Source organism: Alosa sapidissima, chromosome 10 (assembly GCF_018492685.1).
Source record: "Alosa sapidissima isolate fAloSap1 chromosome 10, fAloSap1.pri, whole genome shotgun sequence".
NCBI classification, from domain to species: domain Eukaryota; kingdom Metazoa; phylum Chordata; class Actinopteri; order Clupeiformes; family Clupeidae; genus Alosa; species Alosa sapidissima.
This window is the reverse complement of record NC_055966.1, coordinates 19529042-19544047: the sequence shown is the minus strand read 5'-3', so window position 1 is coordinate 19544047 and position 15006 is coordinate 19529042. Positions and strand designations below refer to the sequence as shown.

The 15006-nt window shown below is 41.8% G+C and overlaps 1 protein-coding gene across 2 annotated transcripts in view; it reads left to right on the top strand.

Annotated features, from left to right (window-relative positions):
* LOC121720726 (mannosyl-oligosaccharide 1,2-alpha-mannosidase IA) overlaps positions 1–13393 on the top strand; it is a 197347-nt gene extending 183954 nt beyond the window's left edge. The window contains exons 6-12 of one of the 2 annotated variants that reach the window (XM_042107115.1): positions 1460–1583; positions 2405–2498; positions 3873–3988; positions 5709–5928; positions 8527–8699; positions 10614–10729; positions 11235–13393. In XM_042107115.1, coding sequence (XP_041963049.1) covers positions 1460–1583; positions 2405–2498; positions 3873–3988; positions 5709–5928; positions 8527–8699; positions 10614–10729; positions 11235–11385 — 994 coding nt within the window. In that variant the 3' untranslated portion in view covers positions 11386–13393. Of the gene's footprint in view, positions 1–1456; positions 1584–2404; positions 2499–3872; positions 3989–5708; positions 5929–8526; positions 8700–10613; positions 10730–11234 lie in introns of both variants that reach the window. The other variant, XM_042107114.1, reaches the window with a different exon arrangement.
* Positions 13394–15006: the final 1613 nt, after the last annotated feature.

Below are 15006 nucleotides of genomic sequence, written 5' to 3'. Positions count from 1 at the left end.
CTCATTTAGTTCAGGCTTTCATCTAAAGCTAATGATAGTGTTGCACAGATATAAGATTTTATTAGTCTCCTATGTGTGCTCACATTGGATGTGAACATTGAATCCATGACCCTTGTCTAGTGACTCTTAGTGCCCATAGCTCTTACAGGTGAGCTACACACAAGTAATTATTAGTAGCAGAGGAAGTACAGTAATTGATTGATTGATGGAAACTTCCTGTATGAGGAAAAATGTGCTCTAGAGGCCATCCATGTACTGCTCCATAGCTGCAATTAACAACCACTTGACTTGTTCCCTGTTGGTAATTATCATGGTTTAATTTCTTCTGCATGTGGTGGCATTTTAATGTTGTTGAACTGAGTTATCGGAAATGAGCTTACCTTTCTGTGAGGCTGCTGTAGGTTTGTTGCTTATCACAGTAGATAGATAACAAGTCCTTTTGGTCATACTCATTTCTTAATTATTACATTCACATGCTGTGATGGTGTTCAGTGAAGATAGTTTGGTGGGCCCTGTGTGTGAAATAGGATAGATAGAAAAGAGAGAGATAGAAGAGTTTTTTTCCCAGTAGAAGTTTGAGCTACTAGGTGTGTGTGTGTGTGTGTGTGTGTGTGTGTGTGTGTGTGTGTGTGTGTGTGAGACCAGTAGCCTGTGTGGTTCCTGTGGTGTGTTGGAGGAACCGTTCACGCTCTGTGGTTCAGGTCCTGGGAACTACTGTGTCACTGTGGTGTGTGTCTAGGGGGGTTCTTGACGCATGATGCGCTGAGCAGTTGTGCTGTGGTATTGTTCCTGCTGTGTGCTACATCTAGTGTGTCTGAGGGAGGTTTCCTGGCCAGGCTACATTGAGTGGTTCCTGCTGTGCTGGGGAAGGGATGCTCGTACTATGCAGTTTGCTGTGTGGTTCCAGTGTTTCTAAAGGAAGGTGATCATGTTGAGTGGAGCGCTTTGGATAAAAGGGCCTGCTAAATACCAGTCACTTTACTTCACTTTACTATAAACTGCATCTTTCTTATCTGTTTATTTCATGTGTGCATTGTATGGTGTGGGTTTCTCTTATGTTTATTTCATGTGTGCATTGTATGGTGTGGGTTCCTCTTCTGTTTATTTCATGTGTGCATTGTATGGTGTGGGTTCCTCTTCTGTTTATTTCATGTGTGCATTGTATGGTGTGGGTTTCTCTTCTGTTAATTTCATGTGTGCATTGTATGCTGTGTGTATGGCATGGTACCTCGTGTGTATGTCTTGTGACTAAATAGAAATCTCCACACTGTGGGGTCTGTTTCCAGTAGCATGTCACTCTTGTGTATATGTTAGAAAATGTGATGGTTCTTGTGTGTCTGAGAAGGTGATGGTTCTTGTGTGTCTGAGAAGGTGATGGTTCCTGTGTGTCTGAGAAGGTGATGGTTCCTGTGTGTCTGTGGGAAGGTGTTTACGCTGTATGGTGTGCTTCCTGTTGCAGTGGCACCAGTTGGAGCTGGGGCTGGGCTTCGGCAGGCAGCAGCATCCTGGCCGAGTTCGGGTCCCTCCACCTGGAGTTCGTGCACCTCACCGAGCTCTCCCACAATCCCATCTACACAGAGAAGGTCTGAGCCACACACAGCAACGACTGCTTTAGCTTTGAAATCAGCATATTCTATTTTCATTCAAATCACTATGATTCTGTACTGTTTTTCACTATTTTGTTATGTTCAGTATTGAAACACTGTATGCACTTCTGTATTGTAGAAAAGCACCTCTATATTATATGCATATATATGATCATTGCCTTGGCACTATGTTTAGTGACAGTCTGCTATCCCTGCTGAAAAAAACAGCCTGACCAGCTTAAGGTGGTTTGCTGGTTGACCAGCTTGTTTGACCACCCTATGATGACCAGCTAGACCAGCAAAACTCTTCCGAAAACATACCTTCTGCTGGTTTACCCATCTATGGTAATTCAGCTGGTTTTGCTTGTCGTACCACCTCAAGCTGGTAATTTTAGCTGCTTTTGCTGGTCTTACATTGGTGGTTTAACTGGACATGCCAGCTTATGTTGGTCATTCGAGCAAACCAGCATGACCATCTTACATCAACAATGTCAAGCATGGCAGGCTGGTCACCAGCATAACCATCTTACACTAGCTGTATCCCACATGACAGGCTGGTCACACCAGCATGACCAGCTTCCTCAGATGGTCATGCCAGCATGTCTACCTAGTGGCCCAACCAGCTATAACAGCAAAGACCAACAAGAGCTGGAAGAAAACCAGCCTACCTTTTTTCAGCAGGGATTTCAATAATATTGAATCATCCTTTGTTTTAGTGTTATATTTAATGTTCCTTTTAGAGTTTCTGTGTTATTGCACTTCATTCTCAGTTGGGACTTGTCATGTAAAAGTTATGCTGATGAGACTTTGTGCTATAGGTGATGAATATCCGGAAAGTTCTGAACAAAATTGAGAAGCCACACGGCCTTTACCCCAACTTCCTCAGCCCTGTCAGTGGAAACTGGGTCCAACGTGAGTATAAATTCTGTTCATCCAATGAACAATGTTAGGATTTAGCAAGCAAATAAGAATAATTAGACACGCTATCTTTTTGTTTTCCTGCTTACTGTAGAACTGTAGACACAGGAACTTTGCTGAAGAATGCAAATAGGTACTAGGGAGCAGTCGCATCTTGTTTGTGTTGAGCAGATAAGTAGGGACCACTCGAAGATAAACCAAGGGGGAAGGTAGAACACAATAGGAGAAAATAGCCCTAAATTGTCCTTTCACACTTGATTAATGCCAACAGGTAAACCTATTGTTTATACCACACACACACACAGAAAGTCTTATTTCTTCCTTCTCATTAGGCCTAATATGTACTCGAGACATTCAATGATTTCCACACTATAATGTGGTATCATTACAAACAGCACATTATACCTTCCAAAAGAATCTATAGCCCTTTCTTGAATCGGCCAGAATTAGTATTGTATCGTATAATTGATTTTCATGACATTTCCTTTGGCCGCTGCCTGTGGGATATGCATTGGAGTATCAATGCATGAATAAAGCCCTTGGTTTCCATGTGAACCAGAGCTTGTGGGTCTGCAGCATCCGTACTGTTCATCGTTCTCGTCGTTCATTTAACTCGGTCTCAGTATCAGCCACAGACAGGGGCAGGGGGGCCATTAAAATGATAACAAATCCCATTAACTGGGGAAATTGAATCCCTCAGATTCACCTGAAACACAGAAAAAGGTGGCTGTGCAGAGCTTGGAGGGGTAATCCAAGTGCTTGCCATGTTAATTGTTATTGTGGATGAATAGGTAATGTAGGCAGAGAGAGAGAGAGAGAGAGGGAGACAGAGGGAAAGGTGTAGGGAAAGGAGGACAAACCAAGCCGGAGAAAACAAGCTCAGGCATTCATAACTCTAGTGGAGGTGTTACATCTCACACACGCACCTGGGCACAGCATTCACTCTGTTTGTTGACAAGGTTGGATGAGTGTGTGTGGTTATGCGTGTGTGTGTGTATGTGTGTATGTATGTGTTCTGCCACACTGTGCATGTGTTTGTGTGTTGGTTTGCAAGTGCCTTTTGTTTGTGTTAATGCCAACAAGAAATGTCAAGATTAAGCAACACAGTATACAGTAAGCTTTATGTAGATTATGGCTGCTAATACATTATTTTAATATACCGCATTTGATGGTTTCTTGTCCCTGCAAAGAATATGAATGTGTGTGAGTGTGAGTATGTGTGTTTGTGTTTGTGTGTCTCTTCTTGTAAGATCATACTGGCCTGTACTCTGAATTATTGTGTCTTCTTGGAAACATGGCATGTGTCAAAGTCCACAACGCAATGCAAAGTATTTCTCCCTCCCTCTTTCCTCTTCTTCTGTGTCCTAGATCACGTTTCCATCGGAGGCTTGGGAGATAGCTTCTATGAGTATCTGATCAAATCATATCTCATGTCAGACAAGACGGATGAGGACGCTAAGACGATGTACTACAACGCTCTGGAGGTATCCTGCACACTGTCACGCTTATAGCCTCTGTCCATTCTCTCGCCATCCTGTATCCCAAGCTCCGTCAGCGCCTCATGCAGGCCAACCGTAACGACGTGTAAATGGTAGCGCAGGATGGTGGGATTGTTTGTGACAACCATCAGTCGTCGTGCCATGCCACCCTAACAGATTACTGGCTCCATTGTCAATTTGCAACAATAACTGCTGTCGTGTGTGTGGGAGGGAAAGTAATTGAGGCCGCAGAAAGCCCACAGGATAAAGGAGAAAACAGCCTGTGTGACGTAGTGTTGACTCTGAGCTTTGCCAAAGATGCCACTATGATATTCATGCAACAGCCAGAAATAGACATCTGTTGTTCCAAGAATCTTAGCTTCCTCCAAACGAATCAGAAATAATTGAGCAGATGTTTTTCAGCACTTGCACCAAATGTCTGCTGAAATATGTGTATGGGTAACCTTTCATTGCCCTAATTTGTCTGAGAAATTACTTGTGGGCCATACAGTTGCATTAACTTCAAACCATAGCGAACATCATCTAAAGCTAATTAGAGCTAATGGCTTGTTTTTGTCATGCTGGGATAAAGTATTGTTAGCTATAGATTAGCTCTGCTGTGGATGACTGATAGCTGCTAATGGAAGAGTCTCAGATGGATTCATTTAAGCAATGGATTCAGCACCATCAAACGAGGTCTTTGAGTTTGTTGGTGTGGACTGAAAAACAGATTTGAGTGTGTATGTTGTGAGGGATATTTCCTTACTGATCATGACATGGGAAACAAGGCTATAGGGAGCGCAGGGCAAATGAGAAAGCCAGGGCGAGTGAAAGTGAGAATGAGAGAAAATGAAAAAGAACACGAGATGAACGAGTGAAAACAATGAGTCATGGACGATTGATCTCGTGAGATGGCCTAGTTCATTTTCCGCCCTCAAAGGAAAGATTGAGACTCAGAGGCTTAGGAGGCGCAGCACTGAACAGAACCACTGGCAGGAGACTCGCAGCAGCACAGCCCGGGAGACAACGACGGGACGAGACAGATATATAGATTTGGCTGTGTACCCCTCTCTCTCTCTCTCTCTCTCTCTCTCTCTCTCTCTCTCGCTCTCTCTCTCTCTTCTCTTTTTCCCTGTCCTTTGTTTTGCACAGATTTATAACTCTCACACTCTGAGTTTCGAATGGGATTGCAATGAGCCTTGACTTCAGCTCCCTAGAAAGTGCAGAGCATGTGCTTTACAATGCATAAATCATTTGAGATATTAATGTAGACACACACACACACACAAACACAGAGAGAGAAAGAGAGAGAGAGAGAGAAATTGAGCAAGTACTAGCGACTCAAAGAGCAAATCTGAGCATGCACTGCTGATGACAGGGTTTTGTTCAAAACTTTGCGTGTGTGCCTTGCCAGATCCAATAAGACCGTGCTTCCCGTCACCGCATCTCTCAACCAACACAAGAGCTCACTTTGTACCTTGTCTGAACAGCCTGTGCAGAATAAGTAATGTGACACACACACACACACACACACACACACACACACACACACACACACACACACACACACACACACACACACACACAGACACCATGACATGGCATCTGTTTCTCCCATTCACGTTTACATAACCATGTAAGCGCAAGTCTCAGACTAGCCCTTGGGTACAGAGCAATCTTTGACAGCACTTAACCTGCCCGGCCTCCCTTGGTATCTCCTCCACAGGCTATAGAGACCAACCTGGTGCAGAAATCCCCTGGTGGTCTGACCTACTTGGCCGAGTGGAGAGGGGGAATCCTGGACCACAAGATGGGCCACCTGGCCTGCTTCTCCGGGGGCATGGTTGGCATCGGGGCGGACGATGGACCTCAGGAAAAGAGGCAACACTATTTGGACCTGGCAGCTGAGATCACCCACACCTGCCATGAATCTTACGCCCGCTCAGGTGAGAGGGGAGGTGGGGCGACTCTGTGGTTTGTTTATAGGATCTGGTATAAGATCAAGGGGGCCCTGTGTTTTCAAGTGAACCAGTTAATACATGCAGTCTACTATGTAAAAAATCCAGAATGTCCACTGAGGAAACAACTTGAAGCCTAAACAGATGTTCCTCCTGTCCTACCAAGAGAGGAACCTTCTGGAAACCAATCTAATCTGATGCCACACAGAGCTGTTTGGTAGCTGTTTTCCATTTTTAGGAGGGTTCTGGTTTGGTGTGGGATTTGGGATTGGGATGACATGGCTGAAAATCGTGAAACTGTCAGGTTGTCAGTATTGAGTCCATTTGAAGGCTTCAGATGGATTTCAGGCAATGTCATAATCATAGCGTTTCATTTTGAATGAGATAGACTCTCTTTTTTCTCTCTCTCTCTTGTCTCTGTAACACTAGTCACGGCGCAAGTTGTTTAACATCTTCTGTCATCTGCAATGAAGCATTAGTGGGGAAATGGGTGTAAAACGTAATGCGGAGCAGCAGAAACTTTTGTCGCTCTGCGGAGAGTACAGGTTCTGCTCAAGTATTCTTTATTGTCTCCTTGCCTTTCCTTTCCTGCCACTACTTCAGACGCAGTAAAACTTTGTGAAAATCAGTCCCCAGTCCTCTTTTGTCAGGGCTCAGGAGAGAGTTGTGAAGAAGAATGGATCAAAACCTGGAGTTATTAAAAAAAGTGTCAGAGTACAAATTCCTTGTGTAACCTCCATACTTGTGTGCTTGTTGCCACTATGCTGTGCAGGTTTGTTATCTTTTGTGGAAGCCATTTAGTGTTGCAACATGCCGAACATTACATAAGATTTGGTTTTGGTTTGTTTTACCTGAGGATACAGCACAAAACAAATGCTACTTTTGGAAAGGCTGCTGAGGTGTTTTAGATATCCTTGACTCTCATCACTGTAACATTAACATGCAAGAACAAAATAGGTCTTGTCGAAAAGAAGTAGATGTAGTATTTCTCAAACCTCCAGCCCTTAATTGTAAACACAGATGTCATTACCCTGTGAAGACTACAGAGTGGAGTTTTTCTTAGTCATGATGAATGCTGCTTGGTTTGTGGTTGCTCAGATCTTCTTTCCCTAAGAAGATTGATGAAGTCCTCTTGATGAATGGTCTTTTACCTCCTAGCCATTAGCGGGCTACGCTGTTTTATTAAACAGCTTTCTATCACCATGGTTCTAGCCATAACAAAACATCAGGCTTCTGGAGTGCAGATAGTTTCCATTACCCATCAGCCCCCACACGCTAAAGGGAGGTGGATAGGCTTTTCCTGCAGTGTCTGACAAAGGCAAACTGTTATATAACACCCAGTTTCAGTCTGCTGCCTGAGTGTGTCCTCATCCTCAGTTGATCTGCTCTGATTTCAAGGCAATCACTCAAGATTGCTGTGACGGGTCAAAGGTCTAACACACCATTTATTTTGGTACAAAGTTATAACTCAATCGAAATGCTGTACCGATGTCGAGAAATGTCCTAGTTCATTTCTTCCCACAGTGGTACCTTTTTCGCAGAGCAATTTGGTGCTGGTCCACACCATTTGCCCGTGTGTAGCCATATCAGAGCTGGCCCCAGTGTCTCCTAGTTTGTAGTCCGTATCACCTACCTTCACATCTGAGTCACACAGATGTGCACCAAGTTATTATAACCTTCATCTGAAGCGTAATTGACTAATGGACCAAGCATCTCATTAGAAAATCACTACTTGCAGTGGAGTCAAGCTTATTAGTCTACAGGGGCATTTTGTTTTGCTCTGTTTTGTGTTGTGTCGTTGGCAAGAGCTTCATTAAGAGGTCCATTTTGTTTCCATCCTCCCTTTCTGTCTCCATACCCTGGCCCTTCTGAATGAAATGGCCATGAGGAGACAACAGATGCAAGTCTGTTAAATGAGCTATGGAGATAACTATAACTATACTGAGAATCAGAACCTTACGCAACAGCAAAACTATTTATTATTGTCCTTGCATTACATTGGATTTTAAAACTTCTGGGGAGTTGGATTAAGTGAAGCAGTTCAGCATCGTTTTTGGATGTCCTTGCCAAACACTCTTGCTGCGATATGATGTCCAACAATATTGATTCTTTTCCCATTGTAATTTGCACATAGAAATGCCTTTGTGAACTCCTTTCACTGTGGAATCAAGATGCAAACATTGAGTCACTTCGCTTTGCTATTAGTTCCATAGCAACCACATTCCTGAATATTATCTTTTGGACCCTTGCAATCTTAAGTTTGCTTCAGACAAGATTTATTTTTTGTTAGGCTATTCACTTTATTCTATGCCTTGAATTCCAATCCAGTTTTCAGAAAAAAAAACATACAGCTACAATTTGATCAGGGTCTGTGATTGAGTTAAGAGAATCATCTTGAGGAATTATCTTGTAAAGAAATAAAATGTGTGGTGGGTGTGATTATATCATGATGTTAGACTAGGTGACTTCAGTGGAGTCATACCTTTTAATACCGTCTAATACTTTGAACACTAATCACAGTTAGATGTTGATGTTTACATCTGATCTAAGACAAAAACTGCTGTTTACTTGTGCATCCAACATCAGCTACCAAGCTGGGACCAGAGGCATTCCGGTTCGATGCAGGGGCAGAAGCCACGGCAACGCGCCTGAGCGACAGATACTACATCCTGCGGCCCGAGGTCATCGAGAGCTACATGTACATGTGGCGCCTGACCCATGATCCCAAGTATCGTCAGTGGGGCTGGGAAGCTGTGGAGGTGAGTGAAGAGTGTCAGAGCATCTCCGATATTTGGGGCCAAAGCACATGCTGACCATGTTACATAGCTGTAGCTGTACCAGAAGCACTCAAGACTGAAAATGTCAGCGGAATGACTAAGGGGGTGTTCCCACCGAAATGTGTCTTTTCACCTTCAGGCAATCGATTTGAATTTTTGTCTCGATGGAATGGCACCACTAGCAAACAGTTAGACTGCTGTAGCTCACATTTGTATGAATTTTGAATTCCATGTCTTTCAATTAATGAGCAGCATAGTTTGTTCTCTATCACACAACCAGTCAAACTGGAACGTACAGTGCCTATAAAAAGTCTTCAGCCCCATGCTAAAGTTGACTAAAAAGAGGAGAGAAAAATCCAACCTTTAAGGACACCAATTTTCTTTGTGAATGAATAATGTATTATTAATAAATAAATGTTCTTCATTAAAATACAGATTGCATACCCCATAAGTATTCATACCCCTATGTTAAATTCCCATAGAAATTCCCAATGCTTTATGAGATTTTTCCCTCTCCTATTTCAAGTCAAGTCAGCTTTCATTAGGTGGGTTTACATGGACACTTTTATTCAAAATCAATCGGAATAAAACATACAGACCATGATTGGAATAAAACTGCCAAATTTTAATCTGAATGAAAGGGGTGGTGTATTCCGTTCTTTTTCCAATTGAATAGCCATGTATACGGTCAATCATGTTGCCCTCTGTAGCTTCTCAAGCAAAAGCAAAGCAGCAACGGCTTTTCTGATCAAAGATTGTACAGCACTTGAGAGCACCTGATCGGACTAGAACAAACCCCCCTGTAACAGATGGCACATATTTTTCATTCGGAATAGTTCGGAATGACAAAAAAAAAACTGTCCATGTAAACGTGGCTAGTGTCAATTGTGCATTAAGCGTTATGCTATATAAGAAATTGTATTTATTAAAATAATATAAAAGTACAAGTTAAAAACATATACTAAATGATATGCATTTTAATGCACCCATAGTTCACATATTTACACATACCAAGTGCTCACTGTCACATAAGGTAAGACTCAAGCTGTGTTAGCTGAAGCAGTAAGTCAGTATAACATCCCTAGACGGACCCATTCTTTACCTACTTGGGTCCTATAATAGCATTGGTCTCAGTGAGAATATGAGGGAGTTTGGATTTTTTTGCACGGAGAACCTTAAGCTTATTTAGAAATTGCATTAGTTAGGTGCTGAATTGATTCAAATTTATTTTGATTAAACTTATCCGAGGACTTGGCTGGCTGGCGATATTCCCAATCAGAGGTTCTCTCTCATGCTTTCAGAAGATATTACCTTTTGCAAAATTAAATGGGTGGCTTGGACTCCTATTAAATTAGCTTTCCGGGTTGCAGTTTGCTCTGCTGAACTATTTAGTGTGTCACATAATTACCAAGAGCAGTATATGAAATAAACAACATGATTTCATCTCACGTTTTTTTTATATATATTTTTTTTTTAAATCAAGGCCATTCTTAATGGCTCTGCAGATAGTTGCCATTTGTCTGGGCTAATAGGCTTGCTGTCCTTTTCAGAAGATTACTATGCATCAGTAGACGCTAATCAAAACACAGAGATTAATGTGGCTACAGTGTGTATTTAAGCAAATGACAAAATCAGCCCCAGTAGCTGTTGTTAAAATGCCAAAGCAAAAACGTTTGACATATGTAATTTTCATGAAGGCATAATCATTGTTTTGTAGTGACATTTTAGCATAAGAGTAAGATATGTTACATACATGTATGTGATAAAAAAAAAAAAAATGTTTTGTTTAGACTGTATTTGGTTTGGGTAGGTTTAGTTTGGATTTATTACATATATACGTATGAAGAGGCTAAAATAAATTGTTTGAGCTAATGCAGTTGATCTGTCCCCATGTAGGCGCTGGAGAAACACTGTCGCACTGAGAGCGGCTTCTCTGGCATCAGAGATGTCTACTCCTCCGTGGCCAGCCATGACAACATGCAGCAGAGCTTCTTCCTCGCAGAGACCCTGAAGTGAGTAGGTCTTACTCACAGGCCCTGCATACACACACACACACCATGAGGGGTTGAGTTCCTTAGCTACGCATTGGGAAGAGAATGAGAGTGCTTTATGCATTAAGTCCCCAGGGCATAAAAGTTCTCAGGCAACGTGCCTGTATTCAGGGTCAGGCCATTTAAAATTTGAAAATGGATAATTATATATGTAACGGCTCCAAGTTTCAGCTAACTGCAGACACAGACATTTTTCTTGCTCCAAACAACTTTTGTTTCATGTCAATCCCTAAATGAGGTAAAAAACATTGTCTTTGTTTCCCCTCACAGAGGTGCAATATTGTTATTACAGTGCATATGTTCTTCTAGCCTTGGAAGCTAAGAGGGATGATGCTGTTATTTTTGTTGTTCTAACTGAATTAGAGCTGTAGACTTTGGATTGGACACCAGTTCATTCACTGCAGGTTATACAAGTGGAATCTGAATCTTGTGGCATAATCGCTCTGTCCTTTTCTGTTTCCCTCAGGTATCTGTACATGTTGTTCTCGGATGACGACCTGCTGTCACTGGAGGACTGGGTGTTCAACACGGAGGCTCATCCCCTCCCCGTTGTCCGTAAGAATTGTCTGCAGTCGGAGACTGGGACCCAAAACGCAGGCAAATCCACAACCGAGTAGCCAGCCGACAGCTGCTCCGAACGACACCTGGATACAGACATTATACATTCGACAACGCCAAACACACACACACACACACACACACACACACACACACACTCACACTCACTCAAACACACTCAAACACACACACACATACACTCAAACACACACACACACACACACACACACACACACACACACACACACACACACACACACACCCTCAAACACACACACACACACACACACACACACACACACACACACACACACACACACACACACACACACACACACAAATACACAAAACATTCAGTACAAACGTCCATGAGTAAGGACATGTCCACCAATACACACATTAGCTGACCAACACACAGGGCTGAGGCCTCAGGGGCCTTGTGACGGACACTCTGCTCCTTCCCAGCGAAGGGTCTGGTCATTTAACGCCGTGATTGTAGAACCTCGGGCCCGGACGTCTCTGTAGAGGCCAACAGGGGGCGCCGGTGCAAATTTCTTTTTTTCTGCGGACAATCAGACAGACAGGACTTTCATGAGAAGAGCACCTTTTTTCTTTCCTTCTTTCCTCCGTGAGGAAAAAAAAAATAAATAAAAAAAAAAGAAGAATGGAATAATCCACAGATTTGTATGAGGATTGTTGTGACATTGAGTTATAGTGTGAGAAAATGATGGAGAGAAAGAGAGAGAGAGAGAACCACTGCGCTTTTCATTTGATTTTTCTAGTCTTCACTTTTACTTTTCAGATTATTTTCTTTTCATTCTTCTCATAACGCAAGCTTTTCTGATCTTCATGCCATGCTTACTTATAACTCTCTGACCAAAGAATTATTTGTTCTCCACTGAATGGAAAACTTCAATTGTTTGTGTCACCGGGAGTGATTCACACAGATTACAGCCAACAGTATACCAACGTTTCTCTGTCAAACATGTACAGACAGTAAACACGCTGATTGACTTTGTGTCAGATGAACATTTCCCAGACTAGCGTTAGCTTTGTTGTGCTGTTCATGAATCTACTGGGTCTGTGTGAATCTCAACTCAGCAATGAAAAAAAATGGCTTCTTTTCAACCCTGTCTCTGTTTTCGAAAATAAGTGGACCAATTTTTTTAAAAGGTGAAGTAGAATTGATTTATCTTTCCCTCAGAAATGTATAGATTCAGAGTAATGTAATGTGTAAAATGAGTTTTCAAGGTATCGTTTATGCTGGCTTTTCAGATGAAAAGAATGATACGGCAGGCAAGGAAGAGTTCCGGAAATGGTTGACCATTTCCTTCATGTGCAGAGTTTATTTTGTGTTTGTTTGTTTGTTAGTTTGTTTCTGCTAATGGTGTTGTGTTATGACGAGCTCATATCTGTGTTACACACTGAGCACTGAGTCTCAGGATTGCCACATTGTCAGGCCATTTGTTGTGTGTGACACCGTCAGTAACAGTTGTATGAACACACACACTTACACACATATCCCTCTGCATACACACAACATATGCACAAATACATAGAGTATACACATACTTTTGCCAACACATTTTTGCCAATACCTTGCACCATTCTTTGTCTCTGAGAGAAATTCTTGTCAAAAGTCTCGTCAAAAAACTGAGTCTGGACATGAGGACCAAGGGATCTTTCTTTGTCCGTCATTTAACACACAGAGATATGGGAGAATGTGCTGTACAGAAAGCCAATGAATGTGAGTGATACCTGGTATTAATCAATGTGTTTTGCTTTTCTTTCCATCTTTTGGGGGTGGGGGAATTGTCTTGATTTTTTGCATAATGATGTCATTCTTATTCTTTTAATATATACATTGTTTTTTTTTTTTTCATTTGATTCCCTCAGGTGTTTCCGTAAAAAGAGAGGAGAAACAAACGTTTTCTTATAATTACTGCTACTATGAATTATTGTTATTAATTCTTATCGTTGATTTGACCTGTCTTTCCTTGTTGAGTATTTTCCAATACTGGTAAAAGACCTGTGCAACTTTGTACATTTAAAACAATTGCAAACGTATCATGTGTGGTTTGTGTGTTTGTTTGTTTATTTGCTATTTGACTTGATGTTGTTTACCATAAATGCAGTTTGACTCAGTTGGTCCTTGAGGAGCCGTCCAGGAGCACATGCTCTCTCAGTGGAGTACTCTAGCACATTAATACCACAGCTGTTGATGCTCCCATAGCCCCCCATCTCCTCTTTCAGCAGAAAGCTTCTCTCATTAAAAGAGCCTCCATGGTCAATCAACCAATCAACAAAAACTCCCAAAACCAAAACGGTAGGGGTTAAGTCATTGAGAGACCTCAGACCCATACAGACCAGCCTCATACAAGTCCAGGAAGTGATGTCAATTCCAGAAATAAGTACACAATTTACTTTACTCTTTATGGAGAATACAGCGGGAAAACACATATTTTCTAGTTTATATAAAAAAATAATATATAAAAAAATAGTCACATTAGGTAGAAGCTTTTTATTATTATTCGTAATTCACATTTATTTATTAAATAACCGATCGCAACTGTCCACGTGATCTGCCAGAGTCAGCTGCAGTAAAAACTGACTAATGTTAGTTGAATGAGGTTGAGTGATCTGGTCAACAGGGACCACTGCCCTGCCCTCTCTTCCTCCCTCCTAATTTTGCACAAAGAGCATCGTCACTTCAGAGGAAGGTGAAGGGCAGAGTGAAGTCACAGCGTGCACATCTGCAGGACAGTAGTGGGGAGAAGTGGAGGGGGGGGGGGGGGGGGGGGGGCACTCCCAGAGAGCGGCAGACTGTTAAATGGATTTTGCACTTACAGTATTTGCCCCGAGGTCAGCGACCATCTACTGACAGAGATCTTACACAGGGGCCCCGCCACTCCACCCAACAAATTATTTAAGACTATTTATTCTTTTATTAAAAAAATGAAACGTTGCATTATTTCAACATTTTCAAGGAAGTCATAACGGTTTTTATGGATTAACAGAATTAGCCATTATAAGCTCCCATAGTGCCTATTGCTCTGTGTTTGAGTAAAATGGGGTTTATATTCACCATTGAAATACTAGTTTATATTCAAGTTTACCTGAAATAGTTGTATTGGTATTGCAGTAAACCACAGGATAACATTTACAAGAGGAATTACCCACATACATACCAAGATACAATAGTATGGATCCACAGAAAATACTAGCCAGTCGATGAATGTAAATTTGAGTTTAAATAATTGAATTTAAGTTTGGGTGCACTTGGAGTGCACTATAATAATGATGGTTCCTATGAATCATATGATGAAGAAATCTCCAGCTTTTTAATCTTTCATCTTATGAATGTTATTTTGCATTTGTTAAATTATGTAAGGATCTTCCGTGTCACACTCTTTTGTTCTCCCAGGTACAAAAAGGAACATTGTCCCATTACTTCCAGGAGGAGAAGGTTCTTAGACAGTGCGTAATGAAATTTGCTCCATTGTTTGCTCAGATGAAGTTCATTATAGATTTAATTGATGAGTCACCTCCAGGGATAGGAAGGGAAGCAGTAATTAGTAGCATGGGGATCCAGGCTTTCCTATGCCGCAAATGGGGCAAATTAGGAGGGAGCCTTCTGCCTGCTATAAAAAAAGACCACACATAACGTGACTACACTAGAG